The sequence below is a fragment of the Ornithorhynchus anatinus genome, chromosome 14, assembly GCF_004115215.2.
Source record: "Ornithorhynchus anatinus isolate Pmale09 chromosome 14, mOrnAna1.pri.v4, whole genome shotgun sequence".
In the NCBI taxonomy this organism is placed as follows: domain Eukaryota; kingdom Metazoa; phylum Chordata; class Mammalia; order Monotremata; family Ornithorhynchidae; genus Ornithorhynchus; species Ornithorhynchus anatinus.
This window is the reverse complement of record NC_041741.1, coordinates 17,783,620-17,806,934: the sequence shown is the minus strand read 5'-3', so window position 1 is coordinate 17,806,934 and position 23,315 is coordinate 17,783,620. Positions and strand designations below refer to the sequence as shown.

General features: G+C 49.4%; 1 protein-coding gene across 7 annotated transcripts in view; it reads right to left on the bottom strand.

Annotated features, from left to right (window-relative positions):
* CNOT2 (CCR4-NOT transcription complex subunit 2) overlaps positions 1–23,315 on the bottom strand; it is a 119,644-nt gene that overhangs the window by 70,534 nt on the left and 25,795 nt on the right. For 3 of the 7 annotated variants that reach the window (XM_007666304.2, XM_029078596.1, XM_029078595.2), the window contains exon 2: positions 17,690–17,762. The exons of 1 other annotated variant lie outside the window; for it this stretch is intronic. In XM_007666304.2, coding sequence (XP_007664494.1) covers positions 17,690–17,762 — 73 coding nt within the window. Of the gene's footprint in view, positions 1–2,540; positions 2,760–17,689; positions 17,834–23,315 lie in introns of those variants that run through there. 3 more of the 7 variants (XM_007666307.3, XM_029078594.2, XM_029078593.2) reach the window with 2 other exon arrangements.

The following is a 23,315-nucleotide window of genomic DNA, read 5'->3' as shown; positions in this document are numbered from 1 at the left end:
CATAATTATTACGCTTTTTTTCTTCTTCCTCCCAAGTGCCAAGGAGAGGGTCTGGCACCCAGTACTCACTGAATGCTGCTCCTGCAGCTCATCTAGCTGAAAAAAGCCCTTACGCTCCTCTAAACCGTAAGCTCGCCGTGGCCGGGGAATGCGTCTGCCAACCGTTACGCTGTACTCTCCCAGGCGCTTAGTTCAGTGTTCTGCACACAGTAAGCACCCAATAAGTACGACCGAACGAATGAATACCGTTGACTGGTAAACCCAGCAGCACCGGTAAAGCGACACAACCGTCAAACCAAACTTCATGCAAAATTCAGTATTTAGAGCCAAAACCTAAGACCATAAGGAATTCCACTATAGAGGAAGACCAAAGCCCTCTCGGATCTAGCACTCGTTCTCTGACGGCGCTAACACTCGGCTTGGGGAAAGAGTGTAATCAGTTCTTCTCCTCGACATCCACCCTGCCGCCCGTGGACGTACGGAAGGTGTCTGTTTACTGCTGTGTTGTACTGTCCCAAGCGCTCAGGAGAGTGTTCTGCACAGTACATAACAACTGAATGAATGAATACGTGTTCTGTCCTTTCGCCGTCAGACGGCAACTCTCTCAGAGCCGCGGACGGCCGTCGTCCCCGAAGAGCTGCCCTATCGACTTGAGCAGCGACGGCTGGAGCTCAGCCGGCTCCGCTGGCGGGTGGCGGGTATTCTTTCGGCGGTCTGGCAATCCGCTCCGAGAGAGCCGGCTGGCGGTGTACGTTTCATCGTCAACACTCCTCTCGTCGAAGCATCGCGGCTGGCCCCCAGGAGGACCTGACAGACGCCTGATGTGGCTCCAGCTGGATCGTACCCCGGCACCTCGACGTCGCCAGGGCGGACGGCTCACCGACCGTCCAACCACGTCGGCGATCGAGGGCGTTTCTACGGGGCCCTGGTAAATGCCGGCAGAGCCGTCCCGAGGGAGGACCAGCTCGTCGTCCTGGGCAGGTTGAACGACAGGGTCGGTTGGGACTCGAAGGCCAGGACAAGTATCCTAAGTCAGCCCGGGTTCGGTAAAATGGCGCTCTTCTTGCAAACACGAGTGCGGGCGATCAGCAGCTATCCCAGTCCTGGTGAGCCGGCTGGCAGATAAACCTAAAACCACATGGATGCGCACACCCAGGCGCCCAACGCTGGCATCTAAAAGACAGCATGGAAGACGGGGCGATAGTCAGCAGAGGACGAAGGCCCGGGATCTGCCTGGAAACAGAGAAGCGGCACAGTGGATCGAGCCCGGCCGCGGGAGTCCGGCGGTCATGGGTTCTAATCCCGGCTCCGCCACTTGTCCGCTGTGTGACCTTGGGCCATTCGCTTAACTTCTCTGGGCCTCGGTGACCTCATCTGGAAAACGGGGCTTGAGACCGTGAGCCCCACTTGGGACAGGGATAACGTCCAACCCGATTTGCTTGTATCCACCCCAGCGCTTAAGGCAGTGCCCGGCCCAGAGTAAGCGCTTAGCAAATACCAAAATGATTATTACCATTATTAAAACATCCACGCGTTCTGACCTGAGGCCTCGTGGCCAGCGGAATGAGGACTGAGCCGGCACTACTCCGGCCAAGGCAACGCAGATCGCCCTCAGAGAAGGTCGGCGTGTGACCGTGTTCGGAAGCTCGTGTCACCGGGAGCTGGCCAAAAGAAAGGATCGGGTTCTTGCCCCACTCTTCCCGCTGAGACGGGCCGCTCGGTATTCAGAGACGCCGTGGACGCGAAGTCCACGGAGGTCCTCGGCTCGACCAAGAGAAACGGCCGAGCCTCATCTGGCGGAAATAACGGCGAGGCCGAACGGCCGCACGGATCCGCAACTCGGCTGGATGAGAAACGTGGCCCACCGGGACCCCAACCAGCTGGTTCGAGCCCAGCTATGCCAGATAAAAGAGAAGTGGGGAACGACGAAAGCTAAGGAACCGAGGGAGCTGCTTACCATGAGGACAGCCTGAGGGTTTGCAAAGAGCTTCGGCCGGCCTACGGAACGACGTCCGCGACGCGCGACTCTGCCCGGCTCATCGGCACCGGCTGGAGTGGCACGGGGGTGGCGAGATCGAAACCCGGACCCCTCGATCTCGCAACCCAGTGGGCTCCCGGGGAGCCGGGCAACGGTGACCGGCCTTCACTTGAGGAGGCGTGGATTGCCGGCATGCAGAAATGAGAGGAAGATTCCTGGGACGATCTGGGTTACAGAGAGCTAAAAACTGGAACGTGCCGCGGGGGCGGTCAGAGGAAGCCACGTTTCTGCGCTTCCGCACCAACTAAATACTTGGGTACCGCCCCGCTCCCATCACAATTACCTACGTGTCTTCGATACTTGCCTAGTGACCTCTTCCTATCCGTACTGTCTATCAGTGTCTATTTTCCTGCCACGTTCCACGATCCTGGAGGGCACGGATCCAGTTTCCTCATTCTACTGTTCTCTCTCTCTCCCGAGCACCGGTACCGCGGGCACTCGATAAATAACTGTGATCGACCGCCCGACGCTGACAGGCCACCTTAAAACACGCTCCACTGACCTCGCCGTTCGGGAACGTGTAGCCCGTAACCGGACTTCGTAGACTCAGATCTGCCATCCGACCACCGCATCTGCCTCCTCGCCGATCTCCCGTCTCTAGTCACTCCAATCGATACTTCACTCCGCTGCACAGATCGTTTCTCAACCAAGACGGTCGGTCCGTGTCTCCCCGCTGCTCGAGAGCCTCCGATGGTTATCCGTCCACGTCCGGGTCCAAAAGAAACTCCTTCCGCTGGCTTTAAATCGATGGGCTTCCTTCGTCCCACCTCACCTCACTAATCTCCTACTGCAACGGGCCTCTATCGCTTCTATTTCGCCAACCACCCCTTTCCCACGTCCTCCCTATAGCGGGACCTCCCTCCCAGACCGTACATGCCAGACCTCCACCTTCAAAGGCCACATCTTTCCCCAGTCGAGCCCTCTCTCCCCCGCCTTTCTCCCTTCTGCATTGTCTGTGGGCTTTGATCTGTGACCTTCGGTGACCGTAAGCCCGTTGTGGGCAGGAACAGTCTCTCTCTCTTGCCGAGCTGTAATAATGTTGGTATTTGTTAAGCGCTTACTATGTGCCGAGCACTGCTCTAAGCGCTGAGGTGGATACAGGATAATCAGGTTGTCCCACGTGAGGCTCACGGTCTTCATCCCCATTTAACAGAGGAGGGAACGGAGGCCCAGAGAAGTGAAGTGACTGGCCCCCAGTCACACAGCCGACAAGTGGCCGAGCCGGGATTCAAACCCATGACCTCTGACTCCCAAGCCCGGGCTCTTTCCACTGAGCCACGCTGCTTCTCTACTGTACTTTCCAAGCACTCGGCACAGCGCTCTGCACACGCTAAGCGCTCAATAAATGCCACTGAATCAAAGATCTACCCGCCCCACCTCCAGCCCTTCAGCATTTACCTCCAGGACTTGAAATTTACGTTGTCAACTATTTATTTCGATTAATGTCCGTCTCCCCCTCTAGACCGTAAGCTCGTTGTGGGCGGGAAACGTGTCCGTTTATTCTGTTGCACTGAACCCTCCCAAGTGCTTAATTCAGTGCTCTGCACACAGTAAGCGCTCAATAAATACTATCGATTGATTTCAGTCTTTTACAGGTAAACGGGCAGCAACGAGGAACACGCTAACCGACGCTGGCCTTCGCATGAACGGTCTGCAGTAGTTAAGCGGGGACCTTACACCTCGGACTCTACGAGACCCAGGCTCCTCCGTCACTTCCTTCGGGAGGCCCCGTCATCACATCTAACCCTCCTCCGGTTTCCCTTCGTTCTCCTCCTACACCGTGCTACCTGTCAGCGCTTACTGTGCCAGCCGCTGCACTAAGCACCGGGGCAGATGCGAGATACTCGGGTCGGACACGGTCCCTTCTCCCCCACGGGGCTCACGGTCTAAGTACGGTGGAGGGCAAGTATTTACCCCCGTACTTTACAGATGAGGAAACCGAGGCACGGAAAAGCTAAGTGACTTGCCCAAGGCCACTCAGCAGACAAGAGGCAGGGACCAGGGTTCGAAGCCGGGTCCCCCGACTCCTAGCCCCGGGGCCCTTCCACTAGGCCTTGCTGTTTCCCCAGTCTGTAAGAGAGGATCTCTTGATAAGAACAGATGCAAAACAGAGCGCAAGCACCAAAAGCACACCAAGTAAGTAGGCCCGACCTTTATTTCATCACCCTAATCGGATACGCTATTTGCTCCAGGGTTCCAGGTTTGATCGCTCTTTGGCCGAGCTCGTTGTAGCGGGGTACGCGACTGCTATATCGTACCTTCCCCAGTGCTTAATAGAGCGCCCTAAATACGACCGACTTGACTGCCTGCCTCGGTATCCCTCCGGCCGATCCGGCTTGGTACTATACGGGCAGCCCGAGAATCACAGGGATGGGATTTCCTCTGAGACTGCTGGTGGTCAACATCTGAAACGAGGGAAGGCCCGCGTAATCGATTCAACTGGCCTTCTGGGGATCCAAGTGCCACCTCACACCATCTGCAGAGAAGTGGACAGTCATCCTATAAATCACTCAAAGGCATTTATTGAGCGCTTACAGGTGGAGGGCACCGTACTGAACGCTCGGGGGAGTACAATAAAGACGGTCGGTGGACGTGTTCCCTGCTCACGCCGAGCTTACGGTCTAGACAGGACCTCGTTGATGTGGGATCTCGGATCCCAATTTGGGGAGGAACCGACGGTGACTCTGGACTGTTGTTGCAATGTGTCTGTCTGTTGTTATATCGTAATGGTAACGATGGTGTTTGTGAAGCGCTTACTCTGTGCAAAGCACTGTTCTAAGCATCTGGGAGGATACAAGGTGATCAGGTTGTCTCACGGTCTTAATGCCCATTTTACAGATGAGGTAACCGAGGCGCAGAGAAGTTAAGGGACTCGCCCGGCGTCACACCGCCGACAAGCGGCAGAGCCGGGATCCGAACCCCTGACCTCCGGCTCCCCAGTCCGGGCTCTTTCCACTGAGCTACGCTGCTTCTCTGCACACAGTAAGCGCTCGATAAATACAACTGGACGAACTGAATGAAGGCAGAGGGTCGCCTTATCCCGAAGGTCAGGATTATGAGCCGGACCAACCAATCGCTAGCCCTGCAGCCCGAGTGACCATCAGCGGGAAATTTCTAATCCAAATGCGGTGTTTGAAGAGGCGGCTTGTCATGGGTTTGAATGGATCCCTGGATGGTTCGCGTGTTGGCATCCCCAGAGGGTCAGGACGGCATTCAGAAGGTACCGGGTTCTAATGCCGGCTCCGCTGCTTGTCTGTTGAGTGATCTGGGGCAACTCACTTCACTTCTCTGTGCCTCAGTTCCCTCATCTGGAAAATGGGGGTTGAGACTGTGAGCCCCTCGTCGGACAGACCCCCCCCCGTATAGACTGTGAGCCCGTCACTGGGCAGGGATTGTCTCTATCTGTTGCCGAACTGTACATTCCAAGCGCTCAGTACAGCGCTCCGCACATAGCAAGCGCTCAATAAATACGACTGAATGAATATACTCGAGGTCTGAAGTTCCTTAGCCCATTCCTGAAATGCTTAAACATCAGCAGCATCTGCTAAATGCTACGTGCCAAGCACTGTACTAAGCGCTGCGGGAGATACAAGATCAACAGGTCCCACGTGGGGCTCACAGAGGGAGTAGGAGGGAGAACAGGTACTGAACCCCCCGTTACGCAGATGCGGCACAAAGGTGTCTTAAGTGGCTTGCCCAAGGTCACCCAGCAGACGAGCGGTTGGAGCCGGGGATTTGAACCCGGGTCCTCTGACTCCCGGGCCCATGCTCTTTTCCACTAGGCCACACCGCTTCCCTAATCGATCAATCAGGGGTATTTATTGATCGCTACGTGCCGCGCACTGTTCCAAGCGCTTGAGAGAGTACAATATAAGAGAAATTAGCGGACACATTCCCTGCCCGAAATGAGCTTACAGTCTGGAGGGGGAGAGAGACGTTAATGTGAATAAATAATTTACGATAAATAATCTAAGGAAATGTGCAAAGCCGGTTCAGTCACGTAACAACTGACCTTATCTTCCTGTGCCTGCCAACCTGCAGGATAAGGACGCTGGGAGAAAAGCACACGGGGAACTAGGCCTTAAATGGAATATGACTGTCCTCTGATTTTGGCTTTCGGCACGCAGGCTTCCTCTTTTAAACACGGGAGGTTTCTCGTGGGCCTTCCTGGAGGGTTTCCGGGAAGGGGCAGCTCCGAGACGCACTGTCAGAGCCCTTCCACCATCTCGCCGCTCCCCACCGGCAAAATCGAGATGGAAGTCATTCGCTCTGCTGCCGGCTATGGGAACCGCAAAGGGTTTTCGGGGAATTCCGGGGGTGGGCACATCCCGCAGACACGGGCGCGAAAAATTCCATCTACTGCTGCGGCCTGGGGAACTGGTGCCGGGTCTCTGTCTGCCGCACTCTTCTCAACAGAAGGCCTGCGTTTTTTAGGGTGATGAGCTGGGCAGCTATTAGGTCTAGTTGCTGGAGAGGAATCAAGCAGCGATTTCCTTCTGTCCAGTCTGAACCTGAGCAAATGAAGAGGGGGAGGCTGATTAATGTAACCGGACTTGTTCTCCGGGCTTGGCTCTGCTGAGTTCCCCAGTGAGGATCCTCCACCTTCAGGAGCCAAGTCCTTGAGGCGTCAAGCACCGAGGGCTGAGTCTCAGGCAATCGGAGGAGGCAGAGCTGGTAACGCTGTGGACCTGCAGTGCATCAGGAAGAATCTCTTCTTATTTGGATGAATCTTGAGATCCATGACAGAGTTATGGAGGATGAAGACACCCAATCCCTTTCTTCTTTCACGTGTATCTTTTTCGTCCCCTCCCCGTCTCCCCGCAGGTCTACCTTTTGCTCTCTTTTCTACGAGGACGAACGCGTCGAGCTCTGTGGGATCGGATACGGTCGTTCTCATTCCTCTTGTGGGCAAGTACTCTCCCAAGCACTTAGCTCTGCACATGGTAAGCGCTCAATACATAGCACTGATTGATTGAGAACACAAGTAGGATTAATAGCATTCGTGCCAAGGCAGGGCTCAGGTGAAAGGGGAGACCTGCTTACTTAGAATATCCAGGTTTCGCGTGTGTTGGGAGCTCGGCGGCTTCAAGTGGCTCCACACTGTTCACTCCTCAAGAGAGGGAGAGTCAGGACCGAGGGGGAGGATGCGAAGCTGGATACTCTTCTGCCTGATTAGGGGTTCGCTGGCCTTCAGCAAACCGTTCCGGGTCAGTTAATCACTGCTGCCCCAGTTTGGGGTTTGGTTTTAATTCTGTTCACCCTAGTAGATCTGAATATTCTGCTGCTGGTGCCCCTGTTTGCCCGACTCCACTGTGAGGTGGTAAGACATGAAACTTACTTCGGCTTTACCTCTGCCCCTACCGAATCTGTACGACTTCCAAATTCAGGCTTTTATGAATGCTTGCCCTCTCCTTCCTTCCTTGCTGCGGGGCGGCCAGACCATCCCCGCCCCCGAGAGGAGGAGGATCGAGGGATATACGGCGCAGCTTCACAGCGGGTCTCGATTCCTCCGTTGAGTTTTCCTACTAACAACCAATCTCGACCGGTGATTTCTACCACAAGCCGGTCGCCGTGTAACGCTTGCGGATTATCGGATGTTCCCCTGTCGTGGCCGGGGTGGAGGCTTGGTGGTCTCAAGAGTTCCCACCGGGATTCTTTGGGAGGAGGAAGAGAAGCGGAAAGCCAACCCACGCGAGAGGGAGGACGGCAGGGTCCCCCCCCGCGCCGCACGATCCTCTCCTATGGACTTCTCCGCTTGTTCCCTCTGCTACATCTTCGGATTCCGCTTCCCTTTTCGAAAAGGCCCCGGGCTCTGGAGAGTCCTGAGGTTGGGAGGCATCTGACCGGGGCTCTCTCTGTTTGCTCTGGAGGTAACGGGAGCTTAGAACAAAGTCTGACCCATAGTAAGCGCTTAAGAAATACCATAAAAATAAATAAAAGAAAGCTATCCCGGAGCTTTTGGCTTCGGGCTTTACGGCGGGATGACGGAAAACCCGGCTTTCTAGTCATCGCTGTCACTGTGCCCAAAACGTATGCAGCAGAAATCTCTTTGCTACCCGCTCTGGAAGTGGTGCACTGAGCACTGTGAACGCGTGTCCCCACCAACGGCCATTGAGCAGGAAACTTCCGGGCCTAGAAAGGACGGAGGCGAGTTGCGATGTGACATATAAAAAGTTTTAATCCATCTAGGGGACCCGGGGGGGGGGGGGGGGGGGGGGGGCAGGCAGGATTCCCTGCAAAATGGTCCAGGGGAGTGAGCAGCAGGAAGGGCTGGAGGAAAGGAAGACATCAGAGAGCGCAAACTTGGTTTCAACAGAGAGGAGGGAGTGGGAACTTGATCCTTTCCCGAGGGTGGACAGAAGAGAAAGTGAGACTGAGATTTTGGTTAGGGATGAAGCTACATACCGGAACAGGAGACTCCTTGGGGCGGGGGGGGGGGGGGGAATGACTATCCACATCTGGAGCAACTGCCTACTTCTCTGCCCTAATTTGAGTTTATATCCAAAATGAACGGCTTGTTCAAACTGGCCAACTTCTTTTCCATTTTCTCACTGGACCAGGAAGTAAGCTATTCTTAACATGAAGGTCTACTGGGAGGGAGAACAAGCAACTGCCCGGCTTGGACGGAGGGGAAGGAAGGGAAGGAGGGAAAGCATTTATTGAGCACCCACTTGGTATGGTGCACTCAACTAGGCCCTGGGGAAATACAGAATTGTGATATATGTTCCCTGCCCACAAGGAATTTACACCCGCAAAGGGGAGACAAACATAAAAATATCTACAGCCAAAGAGGTCAAAAACCAATATGTTAAGTAATATTAATAATAATAATAACGTTGGTATCTGTCAAGCGCTTACTATGTGCCGAGCACTATTCTAAGCGCTGGGGTAGACGCGGGAATCAGGTTGCCCCGCGTGGGGCTCACAGTCTTAATCCCCATTTTACAGATGAGGTCACTGAGGCACCGAGGAGTTAAGTGACTTGCCCAAAATCACACAGCTGACAAGTGGCCGAGCCGGGATTCGAACCCGTGATCTGTGACCCCAAAGCCCGTGCTCTTTCCACTGAGCCACGCTGCTTACATACCTTCGCGAGAAGGAGGTTTGACTAAGCTCTGTAGTGCTAGAGTTGGTTGAGGGGGACGTATGGCTCACGGTATTTATTCGTATCGACGTCTCTCTCCCCTCCCTAGACTGTGAGAGCATTGTGGACAGGGACTGTCAGCGTTTATTGTTGTACTGTTCTTTCCCAAGCGCTCAGTACAGTGCTCTGCACCCAGTAAGCGCTTAACAAATACGACTGAATGAATGCAAGTGGGGAAGCCTGTTGGACAAGGTGGGATTTTTGGAAGGATTTCAGTGTGGGAAGCCCTGGGGTCTAATTCCAAGCCGAGGTAACACCATGAACGAGAGGACGGAGGCAACACAGGCCGGTGAGAGGTTCAGCTACATGGCTGGCTTGGGAGCAAAGAAGACCACGAGGTGTGAAAGAGGCAGAGAAGAGAACAGATAGGTAAAGCGGGGCCAGATGGTGAAAACTGATTGTGAGGCCCTGTCGTGCGATGCGGAGAGATCTGGGGAGCCAATGACAGGTTCTGAGGAGAGACGTGACCCGGCGACGCTTCGAGATGAGGAGGGTGATCTGTGCGCAGGTTGCATGTTCTGGAGGGGCAAGAAGCCGAAGGGAGGGCTTCTGCAACAATCTAAGCACGGGCAAATCCAGAGCTCGTGCCAGCCTGGTAGCGGCTTGGTTGGCGGAAAGGCGGATCTGCAAAATGCGGTGCGAGAAAAACGGGCCAGATTGGGCAGGGGGCGGCGGGCGGATGAACCCGGCTCCTTCCCAGAAGCCCAGAAAGAGAGTGCTCCAAGATAAAGAGGTCCCCTTCACGTAGTGCCTCACACAAGGAAGAAAAATGATCCCCGTAATCACCGGTAAAAAGTACTCGGGGAAGAAATGTACGCAGTAAAAACTTAATCACCACAAATATGCTCAGGAACATAGCCAATCTGAATTTGTGGAATTCTGAATGATTTAGTTTTTATCTTTATTGAAATGCGATTACATCTACTTTCATTTTTGGACTGTGGGAACGTGTTACTATACTTCACGTTATTTCCTATGGGAACCTGTCCTCCGCTTAACACTCTATTTTAATGAAACCAATTAAAAGTGACAACCGGGGAGACTCGCTACGCTATTTGACCCTGCTTTTTCTTCCCACTTACGCTAGCGTTCTATACCACCTCACCCTCCAGCTTTCCCGAGGTTTTTCCCAAAAGCATTTATCCAAAATCGGGACTACTGTGAATAAGAAGGTCAACCCGGGATGCCAGAGCACTCTGGAAAATACGAATCCGGAATTTCTACCGTCGACGACAAAACCGCTCTTCCGGTTCCCATTACGACGGCAGGATCGGATGGGGTTCGAAACCCAATCTGGCTACATTTGGCATTAAAATCCGTAAAGAGGGTTCGGTGTAAATTCGGCAAACGCCACATGGGAAAAGTAAGAGGCAGAGAAGGCGTATGACTCGGGCAAAAGCCACAAGCCGGAATTTTAACTACGGGCAGCCCTCCCGAAACGATCGTGATGTGTTCTTTGAAGACGGGGATGTAACACGGGTTTCCCGGAAGTTTATATGTTACAAATTGGGATCGACTCCCAAAACTTCTGGAAAGGGAATATTGAATTCTTTCCCGTACCTTATACGGTTACAGTGAGCGGCCCTTAGCTATTGTTTAATCCGGTAAAATAATTTCAGAGCATCCCATCGCAACATTAAATGTAGTGATAACAATAATAGTAATGATAAAATATTGGTTAAGCGCTTACTACGAGCCAAGCGTTGTCCTAAACACTGGGGTAGACCCAAGGTAATCAGGTTGTCCCACGTGGGGCTCACAGTCTTAATCCGCATTTTACAGATGGGGTAACTGAGGCACTGGGGAGATCAGTGACTTGCCCAAGGTCACCCAGCAGACGAGTGGCGGATCCGGGAATAGAACCCACGTCCTCTGACTCCCAAACCCGTGTTCTTGCCACTAAGCCAGGGCGCTTCTCTTAGGATCGGGGATCCTTGCGGAAGGCTGCAAAAGTAGAAGCTTATTCTGCAGACTGGGAGAGTAGTTTTTCAACGGCCTTCTTGTCGTCGTAAAGTAGCTTACGGCAGACCGACTCCTCCTGAACAGCCCTTCACACTTCTGAACTCCTCTTTTCCATCGGGGTCTTCTTCCGTCAGCTGTACAAATTTGACCTGCTTTCTTTACGACTGATGCAAAACATCTTATTCCCCAAATCTTAGCTGAGGGTGGAGAGGGTAACTTCAGCTCCATCACAATGCGATGGATTCTCCTGATGCCCAACCACACGGCTGTAATTCCGATTTGGCCGTAGCGTTATGGGGTGGCTGGAAACTGACACATGCGTGGATTGTTTGGTTAGGTTGAAAATCTATCGCACTGAAGTGAACGCAAGACAAAGGCTTATTTGTAAATATTTTTTATCTGCTCCCCCCAAGAGAGAGGAACCTCTTTTCAACGGATCTTTAAATTATATATTATAAATCATTTGTTCATATTAATGTCTGCCTCCCCCTTTAGACTGGAAGCTCGTTATGGGCAGGGAAGACTGTGAGACCGCTGTGGGCCGGGATTGTCTCTCTCTGCGGCTGCATTGTACTTTCCAAGCGCTTGATACAGTGCTCTGCACACAGTGAGCGCTCAATAAATACGACAGAGTGAATGAGTCCACTAATTCTGTTGTACTGGACTCTCCCAACCGCTTACTACGGGGCTCTGCCCCCAGTAAGCACTCAACAAATAGGATAGAATGAATGAATGAATGAGTCCACTAATTCTGCTGTACTGGACTCTCCCAAGCGCTTATTTCAGTGCTCTGCTCACAGTAAAGGCACGATAAATACAATTGATTGATCCAACTTAACTGAGGGCACCGCACTCAACAAGTACTCAGTAAATGTAGTCTCGTTACGGGCAGGGAACAAATCTACCGACTCTGTTATACTGTACTCACCCGAATGGTTAGTACGGTGCTCTGCAAATAGTAAGTGCTCAATACATACCACCAACTACTTCTACTCCCACCTCCGCCACTCGTCTGCTGTGTGACCTTGGGCAAGTCACTTAACTTCTGTGGGCCTTAGTCACCTCATCTGTAAAACGGGGATTAGGACTGTGAACTGACAACCTGACTGCCCTGTATCCACCCCAGTGCTTGGCACACAGTAAGTGCTTAACCAACACCGTAATTATTATTATTACTACTACTACTTCTACTTCCGTTACCACTAAAAGTTGTAAGAAACACCTAAATGTGAATTTTGCTGCTTCTTTCCTTCTGTGCAATCATTTCATTTGCCTGTTTTCTTACATTTTAAACCTCTTAAAAGAGAGAAGGCTTCCCGTACTAGATCATTTTCCTAAATCTTCCCTGAAACCTAAAATCTTCGTGGGGATGGAGGGAAAAGGAACTAACTTTAACCTTCCCCCTTTTCAAAATGGGAGGGCAATCTTAGGGTTTGGTTTTTTTAATGATATCTGTTAAGCACTTATTACGTGCCAGGCACTTACTAAGCGCTGGGGTAGATCCAAGCTAATCAGGTTGGACTCAGTCCACGTCCCACACGGGGCTCACGGTCTTAATCCCCGTATTACCAATGTGGTAACCGCGGAACAGAGAAGTCAAGTGACTTGCCCACGGTCACGTGGCATACAAGTGGCGGAGCTGGGATTGGAACCCAGGCCGCTACGTCACGCTGCTTCTCCCACACCGGTTCCCAACACCTTCTGTCTAAACAATATTCCCTGGACCAGCGAAGAGCCAGGACATACTGGGAACAAAGGGAAGACCATCACAGTCCCTAAAACACAACACACATACATACTTCCAAGAACACACGCATGCGTCCGAGAGCACGAGCGGACACACACACACATACCCCCCCCTCCCCTCCCCTGGTATCCACGCTCTCCCTTTCTCTGGCTGTTCGCAATTGCAAAATTTGCATTTCAATATATGTCTTGGAGGTGGTGGACTTTGAATCAGAAGCGCTGGCCCGAACTAACAGTTACGCCTTACCCCAAGACCACAGTCTGTCTTCTTATCGCTCTTCCTTTTTCATCAACCCGCCGCAATTCCCTGTAGTTACGCTAACCGTCCGTTTCCGGCCTAATTCGTCCAGTCGCCTTTTCTCCCGGCTCTCTACCTTCTCATCCAACAAGGTGACAGAATTCCTATCATCAAGACTGTAACCTCTACCCTCCTGTTGGAATCACCCCAGTTGATAAGCTGAGCCAAAAGGGGTTTCAAGATCCCCGGGTTCGGAGGTGGTCTCACCCTTGGCCAGATGCGGCAACATACTCGGGTGTCCGGGTGGCTCGTTGACCGCCTGCCTGGGCTACCCAACCTTCCATATTGTGGTTTCTTCGGGTCGGGGGTGGGGTAGGGGAAAGAAGTCACAGGAATTTACTGCTCCTTTCCCAAAGAACCCATCAACAAATCCTGCTGTGCGCAAGAGCTCTTGGGAGACTACACAATCCCTGCCCTCCAGAAGCTTACTATCTAGTGGGATAGAGGGAAACAAAGTAAATTACAGCTACGCGGAAGAAGAGACCGGAGATGGAGATGTGGAAGTACGGCCTCGTGTGTCCAGATGAGCTATGGGGGCTTCTGAACCTGGGTGCCAATGTGCTGAGGTGGGAGCTGGGAGGATACGAATTGGGAGAAGAAGAATTAAACGGGGAAAGTCTTTGCTTCGCTCGGTTTTATGTTCCGCTTTGCCCTTCCCGCTCACCTATGCCCCATTTTCAGTTTTCATTCAGCAGCGGCATTTTGCCTCTTCCTAACTCTGTCTTGGTGTTTCTCCGGTTGGAAAAGGATCCTGAAAGCTCAGTCCCTTCGGCATTTGCAACGCGGAAGGCCATTCATCTCTCGGTTAGGATCCGTGGGGAGAGGAGAGTCTGGACCCGGGTGCGACAGGCATCTTCTACTTCCCAGAGGTCAGCAAGCAGTAAACACCTAGCAGATCCTTTTTTACTCTCCTTAGGAGAACTAGCTGCCTGAATGGCCGGGGGCGGGGGGAGGAATTCATGTTTGCACTGTATTATTACGCAGTTTGGGAGGGAAAGGGGCGGCGGATATTTTCCGTGCACACGAGGCAGCAGCACGTTTTCCCAACACTCGGCTCGGCGTGCAGTGGGAGTGCAATACCGGACACGTCTGCGAGCTATGCGTTATCCTCTCCCCTGGCCTCACCTCCCCATCGACTTGGAAGTGAGGCTGGGAGTCCAGCGGAGTGACATCCTCCTCCCTCGCGGGGAGAGGGTCTCCAGGCCCGCAAAGACCCCTCTCCCTCCTCTCTGCCCACCACAGGCTGCCGCCTAAAGGGCGCGCGACCGAGCTGTGGGGGAGCCAAGCGAGAAGGGAAGCAGCCTGGCCTAGTGGATAGAGCAGGGGCCTGGGAGTCAGGAGGACCTGAGTTCTAATCCCGGCTCCGCCACCTGTCTGCTGCGTGACCTCGGACAAGTCGCTTCACTTCTCTATGCCTCCGTGACCTCATCGCGAAAATGGGGATTGAGACTGGGAGCTCCATGTGGGCCAGGGCCTGCGTCCAATCCGATCTACTCCAGGTACAGTACCTGGCACACAGTAAGTACTTAAACGCCACAAAAATAATACTGTTGTTATTAAGAAGGGATAGTAAAAGGATTAGTGCTACAGCTAAGAGAAGCACAGGGAGAGAAGTTGGGCCTTTTCACCCAGCCCTTCCCCTTCCTTCTCCCCTGGAGCATCAGGGAAGAAGGGCAGTGGGAGAAGGTAGGGTTTCCCAGAAAGGAGACGCTTAAATCAACGTTTTAAACTGCCCGGCCGAATCCCTCTTGGGTTTCCCATAGAAGCGCTGCCAGGTCCAGACGCTTTCCCCCGGGCCGTGAAAGCCCAAGAATAAAACCAGAAGTCAGAAACCATTCTAGGGCTTCTTAAGTCGAGAAGAGAGGAAAACAAGGCAGGCGGGGAGTCATTTCAGGACCAAAAGGACAGAAGACAGGATATGCCCCTCCCTAGGACACCCTCATCTCACTGTCCACGGGAGGTCTGAGGCACAATAATAATAATAGTAACTGTGGTATTTGTTAAGCACTTGGTACATGCCAAGTACTGTACTAAATGCTGGGATGGATATAAGCAAATCAGCTTGGACACAGTCCCGGTCTCCCAAGGGGCTCACAATCAATCCCCATTTTCCAGATGAGGGAAATGAGGCTCAGAGAAGTGAAGTGACTTGTCCAAGGTCACAGAGAAGATAAGTGGCAGAGCTGGGATCAGAACCCAGGACCTTCTGACTCCTCGGCCTATGCTCTATCCACTAGGGCACACTGCTTCTCCTCCGATTAGAAACTGGAAGGATGGGAAGGGGCCGTGTCGCTCAGGTCACTCTTCCACCTCCCCAGCCAAGCTCTATTCCCTTTTTCCTGACATCACTGAAGAGAATCCAAATTTCTCTATAAGGACCCAGGACTAACCAGGAGGAAAGACAGCAGCTTGACCTCGAGGGAAGGCAAAGTCTGATCTCGCCTGAAATTGCTTCCTTGAGGGCAGGGATTGTTCCTACCAACTGTACTGTAGTCGCCCATCTGCAGAGTACAGTGCTCAGCACAAAGTAAACGCTCAATACATACCACTGATTCAATGACTGATTGACTGAACTTTCGACCGGCACAGCCTTCGAGCCTTACAGTGAACGAATCTCGAAAGTATCTGGGAGCAAGAGCCGGGAGGCAGCGTTCATTTACCCACTTCCGGAGAGTAACTGTGTCTGTACTACAACCCAAAGATATTTGAGAGTTTTTGAGACTGGCATACTCCTCAAAATTTACCTGAGCAGTTCACTGGCCATAGCCGCAATTTCAGACACAGTCCATACTGGGAATTTTATGAGGGAGGGAAAAAAAAAGAGGGGACTGTTTTCAGCCAGTGCAACCCCAATCAAGAGGATAAGGATCCCCAAGTGACACCCAAGAGGCTACCTGGTAGGAAATAGGGATTCGGAGAATCTTTGAACAATGTGTTATCAACTCTACGTAAAGAAGTCAATCTTTTCTTTTTTTTTTTTTTTTTTTTTTTTAATAAAAGACTCAAGTGATGGGAACGGGGGTAGGAAAACAGCTTCCATATTGAGATCTGCAAGAACCCCTGGGGTCTCTCGGCACCCAACTGCCAAAATAACCAAATTTAGAAAAGGATTGATAATGGGAGCAGGAATTCAACATGTGTTACTTATCCTGAAATCTCTTAGAGGTCCCTCTCCCTTCTGTGCACTTGGACTTTTGGGCATTCGGTATTCACCAAACCCTCCACTCCAAAGCATTTAGTACATAACTTTAAATTATATAATGTACATTGCTTATTTATGTTAATGTCCGTCTCCCCCCCACTCTGTAAGCTCGCTATGGGCAGGGAATGTGCCTAACTCTTTTGTAAGGTACTTTCCCCAGCGCTTAGCAAAGTGCTCCGCAAATAGTAAGCCCTCAGTAAATGCCAGTGATTGAAATACCACTGATTAACTCTTGCCTCCACTTCCGCTGTGGAAAGGGCAAGGAAGGGGGGCGGCGCGTGTGAATGAATTTCAAGGCTAAACTGGCACACTGCCTGACAAACTTCCTCCCGGGGAGACGGCTAGCAGGGGCTTCAGTTACTGATTCCCTCATTTTACAATTTAAAGCACCTACCCGTCGGCATTCAGTAAAAGCCTTTAGTGATGGTGAGGGTGTCCTTCCAAGCCATTTGCCTTCCACTGAACGGGCCCAATTTGTTCACGAGGACCCACGGGGCCCAGAATTGCACTTTTCTTAGCCATAATCTTCCGACTCTCGGTAACTCTGTGAATCCACTTAAATAATTCCTCTCTTTCCATCTTAAAACCTTTAATAATGTATGGGCATTATTTACGTGGCATCTGGCAATCTATGCAGATGTTTTAAGCTTTCTTTCTAAATCAATCCAATTATATCTTAGATACACACATTATAATTGAAGAATCGAGGTTATATACCATGCTATTCTCCAAGGAGCTCGGGGTAGTTTATAGCAACTATTTTATTCATACTCACAACATTCTAGGGATGAGGCCCGAATCATCAACCTTTTAGGGATGGGGAAACAGGTGTCAAGAGCTTCGGGGACGGGAAGTCGGAGACAGAGACAAAAAGCAGAGCCCAGATATCCTGATCCTCACCCAATACCTCTTGCTTCTGTTTCTTGTTTGCCTTCTTCATCATTTCTCTGCTACCGTAGTACCCAGAATTGAACCTAAGAATCCAGGTTATCTTACAAAGTTACATGGAGGAAATCAATCACCGCTCAGTACACACTCTACAATCGGGGCCCAAAATGGTGCTTTTTCAAAGGAAATTATAAACAGTGTGCGGGAACTGGAAACAAAGTGAACAGACTCCATATTGCAAGCAAAGTGGGCACATTTTTGGTTACAATTGTCAAATATGGCATGTAAATTCTTCGCTTCACAGTTACAAAACACAGTGGGTGTCCCAATTACTGACTTCAGTAATTCATTGTACAACTAAATTATTGTATACAGCTAAATGACCACTGGGGGAAAATAAATTGGTCTTACCTGGTAGTTTCTTTTCTCAGATAATGTATGTCCATCAGTCCTCACCATAGAGTCGTGTCCTTTCCTCACAGTACTGGAGGCAATCAAACAGAACTGTCACTCAAGGGTCGTGTCACAGGAAGGACCGCCCACCAAGTTCTCCCTCTAGAGTGGAATTATCCAAAAGCCGTCAAAATTACTAACATATAAAAAATATGAACAGCAGCAAAAATATCCAATATGACATCAAAAAAAAAATAGAAAGAAACAAGAAAGGATTAAAAACAAACTAGAGAGAGCTCTTACTGTATTACAAAGTAACTGCTCTTCCTCTGCCAGGTCTAGGGAGGGACGGACTGGCGGACGGGCTTTATCCAAGATAAGAAAGGGCCAGATGGGACAAATTTGTTTCCTCGCTCAAGCAAAAACTGTCCGCCAGTCCTCACTCCAGGGAAGTAGCCCGCGGCGAATGAAATGGGGAGGACACGGACTTCCCCCACCTTCTGACTTTAAATTGGCCCTCCCTTGTCGACCTCAGAAGCATCCGATGATGGTTGTAGGTATAGCCCTCCCACTCCCCACAAAAAAAAAAACAACAACAAAACCCAACAAAACAAAACCTCCCCCCTCCGAAAACGCTTGTTTGTGAAGGTGGAAGACCACTGGTCGAACGGCATGTATTCCACAAAGACGCTTATGTTCTTGCTCTTTCTTCGTGAAGAAGCAACTAACTACTTTAAAGAAATAAGCTTAGATTTTCCAAGAAAGAAGTCGCCAGGCTCATCGGTCACGGAGTAAACTCTAACCCATCTTTCGACTGAAGATCTTTTCCTCACTTTCCTTCCGAAAAGAACGAAAACAAATGCCTCTGTCGTTCATCTAATTTCTTGTTAGCACTCCAAGCCATCAAGCATGTGCTGAGTGCATTCTTTCTCCTCACACTGAATTAGGAGAGAAAGAAGGTAGTGTTTCGCTCTTTATCTAGATGGAGTTGACACTGGCCATTCTGTCTCACATTCCACCTCTTGTGCCTCTCTTCAGATATTATTCAAGCAGATATGATAGTCACCAGAAAGGAAGGCTACAGTGATAGCTAAAGTGAAAGGGATATGGCTCAAGAATTCAAAATGAGGAGCTGGAAGAACATGGAAGTACGACGATACTTTCTATTTCAAGCGTCTTCTCACCAAAGAAGGTTTATCAAAATGACTGGGGTGGGAGAGGTGGGGAAGGAGGAGGGAATGATGGAGGGGCGACACTTTTTTGTTTTCGCTTTTGCCCTACCAAACGGCGAGTACCATATCGCAGAGCCGGCCAAGGCGGCTAACCGGCCTATAAAAATTAAAGCTGTTATTTCAGAAGAAATCTGCGAGTGAGACTATGGAACTACAGACATTTCATGGATCTTCTCTTGGTTCTTCTGGAAAATTCTGTCCCCACACCTTTAGGAAAAACTAATTCCGGATCACACATCGAAGGTTAAAGGGTACGCTCCCTAATGGATGACGACATCACTTCCGTTAGAGCCGAAAGTTATCTTGGTCTGGCATCCTCTGCCATTTAGCCTTGAGGGTGGCTTGCTTCGGACTCGCTTGCTACCAAGCGCTTAGCAGAGTGCTCCGCACACAGAAAGCTCTCAGTAAATACGACTGCCTGACTAGCCGGTTTAGGTTAGCACACACCAGCAAGTCCGACCCTCACCGGGAATGCTTCCTTAAGGTTGGCGGAAAACTACCCGGTCATTGTAAATTTTGCATCAGACTGTTTAAAGCTTCTGAATGTCCGTTCATCAAAATAACGTATTTAATTCTACAATGATTTCTGACACTTATCCACATGAAAACCAACATGTTTTGCACACGTCGGCAAGACAAGCAGCCACTTACAGAAGTGGACGTTAGTTGCTACCGACAATTGGTGGAGAGCAGAGAAGTCCATATTTAAACCCCTACTTTGGCGTTCGGCCAAGATTTCCACCCAAAGATCCTGTAACGTTTGGAACTTTCAGGCTAGCCTATTTTGGAAATCATAAACAGAGTTTATGAAAAGCAAAGTATAGAGGATTATTACACTGCAGCTTTACAAACCCTTACTCAGGCACCCATTAGACTGAAAGATCTCTGAGGAAAAAACCTCACTCCTGTATTTCCTCTGAAGCACCCGTCGGCCTCCACCCACGACAGGCACACCACGAATAGTGACGGACTTACTGACAGCCAATAAAGATATTTTCTGCCTCTTGATATGTGATTCGTATCCATTAACTTTCCTTTAATTTTATCTACACTTTAACAGAACCTGTGTATTCATGGATAAAAATAATAATAATGTTGGCATTTCTTAAGCGCTTACTATATGCAGAGCACTGTTCTAAGCACTGGGGTAGATACAGGGTAATCAGGGTGTCCCACGTGAGGCTCACAGTTAATCCCCATTTTACAGACGAGATAACTGAGGCACAGAGAAGTTAAGTGACTTGCCCACAGTCACACACAGCTGACAAGTGGCAGAGCCGGGATTCGACGTGAATACATAGGCACATATACAATTGTGCTTCTTTTGATAACTGAGATAAGCCTTCTGGTGTAGTTACATGGATTTTTACCGAGGGTTAGCCTCGGTAGAGTTCAAGGAATCCATGATGGCACTCCACTCCAACTCCCTGTTCTACTCCATAAATATGCTCCACTAAAAACGATGAATGCTTGTGCCATGACCGAATTAAATAATCAGTCCTGCCCATAATGAATTGGTCAAGAGAACAGGAATATTTTCCTACCATAACGAAATCCTCATCGTACGGCAAAAAAGCAGCTGCTCATAAGAGACACAAAAAGAAAATGGTAATAGTAATAAATCCATCTCCAATTTAAATGGTCTTGACTATTTTTCCGAGTAAGATTCCGCAGAAATTATACATGCAAGGATGCGATTGTTTTACAACTCCCCAGCGATATCATCCCTACCCGTCTGAAGGAGTAACTTTGAATTCAAGGAAGAATACCCTAAAACCTGGGTAATCAATCGATGGTATTTATTGGGTGTTCACGGTGTGCAGAGCACTGTACTAAGCGCTCAGAAGAATACAGTATAAGAGAGATGGTAAAGACATTCCCTGCCCAAAAGGAGCTAATCTCTCCATGGAGAAAAAGGCTCTTCTTAAGAAGTATAACCCGTGGGAATTCAGGCACTCTCTTTGCTGTTATGTCTGCAGTCAATACCCACCAAAAGAACTTCACCTCACAAAAGTGTGGGTTAAACATGACATCCAAAGAAACTACATGTAAAGTAGATTTCAATTCTTAACTCTGTGCACCTGTAAGGTTATCAGTTTGCCAAAATTTGCACCTAAATAATTGTTGAAATCTGGATACATTTTCTTCCTCTAAATCCTCCTATCCCTACAGCCTCTGAGGGAGGCTGATTGTAGAGAAGACAGTCGCCATTTTGTTGCATTTTTAGGCTTAAAATGTGATTCCTCTGGGGTTCACAAAACATTTTACAGTTAGAAGATCGAGTGAGTATCCTTAACAGAACTAATAATCTACAGTGCGAACAAAGACTCAGTGTCACATTTTAGAAAACAAAGGGATGGGGTGTTCCTTGCAAGGGTGCAAGCCAAAATCTGCCACTCCTTTTTCCACTGTATGAAACGTTCTTTTCCAGACAGATCTCCTTGATACTCTTGAGGCCCAGGAGAAAAGATTAATCCTTTTGTGAAAGAGGATGAGGACAGAGGGCAACGGCGGCTTAGATTTACTAAAATGTTTGAGCTTTCTATTATTTTTCCAAGCAAAATCGTGTCTTCTCTACATTCTGCAAAAGCTCGCTAAAAAATCCGGTATAGTGATCACGTCCTTAATGAGCAATAACTGACGATGGCGACGATTATGATGATCTCTCCTCTCTGGAACTCACTTTTCTTTCCCTTTTTTAAAGAAAGCCATCAGTAGACTACCTAGTACAAGAAGTTTCCTGTTCAATCTGATACTGGGAAAAAGAAGTCCTCTCCTTATCGATGGCAATAAAACCTCATTTCATCAGAAGTCAATCCAACAGTCTCTCCACAGAAAATAAAAGGCTTAGGATCGGTTCTTTACAGCGGGGCCTATTTATCCAGAATCAGCTGCTTGGAGAGACCTGGCCTGATTTAGCAGTTTGCTAGATACACGTAGTCCGTCTCTCCCGAAAACTCTCTGAGGACAGGGACTGTGTCTTCTAGCTCTATCGCACTCGTCCAAGTGTTTAATACAGTGCTCGGTCTAAGAGGCGCTGAATAAATATGACTTTATTACCAGCCATGGTTTGAAGGGGAGGACAGGACAGATTGAAAAAAAAATAAGAAGCGCAACATCCTTTGATGGGAAAAATCAAAAATAATTTAAGTTCAGGTGCAGAAGTGGCTGAGCAGACTGAGCTCAGAGAACAAAGACCAGAAATCTGAGAGAAGTCTGTGGGCGGTCCTTCCTGTAACTTGACCCTAAGTGACAGTTCTGACCGCCACCAGTACTAGAAGAGGAGGACACAACCCTGCCGGTGAGAGCTGGCGAACAACTTTTGCTCAGAACGTTTCTACTTTGAATCCAGTTTTTGTTTTGATCTCTTGAAAATGTTCAGTATTGGATGGAAGGTAAAACAAAATTGAAAATCAAAATGAACTTAACTGCAGGTATAACTGAAACCACCAGAAATACATTTTTGTTTCCATAAACTGACTCACAGGATAATCTGTTGACGATCAGGTGCCCCCCAGCTTAATGACAAACTTTGGGTAGAAAAGTTAATTACCACCTAAAAAATGTACCACGAGCAGGACATATTCTCTCTGGTTTCTCTTCTCCCACCACAGTATTACCACTCATCTGTAGGATGTCATTTAAAACAGATATGTATTTCGAGCAGCCAGATTTTTTTTTTTTTTGAAATTTCAAAGACAATTTTCTCTCACATCTTTATCAAAGGACCTGAAAGATATTTACAGTTAGTAAATCCATTAAGAAAGCACCAAAGACACGCATCTCAATCCAAATGTTAACTCAGAGGAAGGCTACGAGACTATTAGTGCAGTGTATATACAGATATTCCTCCGGCAGCACAGAAAAGATGTTAAAAAAAAAATTCAAGTGATGTCAACCATTACCTCAACAGGAAGGAATTAGAGAGGAGATGGTTTGAAAACGATTGAGAAAGTATAGTTTCTGTCACCTGGTGAAATGCAAAGAGGGTTGTGGAACACAAAAAACTTGAGTCAATGGGTAGGCACTTTCTGAGACATTCTCTTGACATTTTCTCCATAACCGCTTCAGCGAGTAGCTATTTTATTCAATCTGCAACTGCGGAAAAACATCACTGTTTCTAGTAAACAATAGCATGAACTTTAAAACAGCTGCAAAGTGGTTGCCTGAACTAAACTAATGAATTAGGAAGTGTAGCCATGTGATCCTGTGGTCCTAACTGAAGCAAGTCTTCAAAAGCATTCTTGGGCAGATTCCCACAAAATTCTAGAAAACTCTCAACTCCCTTATAACTCTGCCCCTCATCCTCGAACTGTACTTACCCCAATCTCCCTCTAAAACATCACACACTTTGTCAGGAGCGACTGTGGGATCAGGTGTATACTTCACCCACACAAACTACACGATTGCAG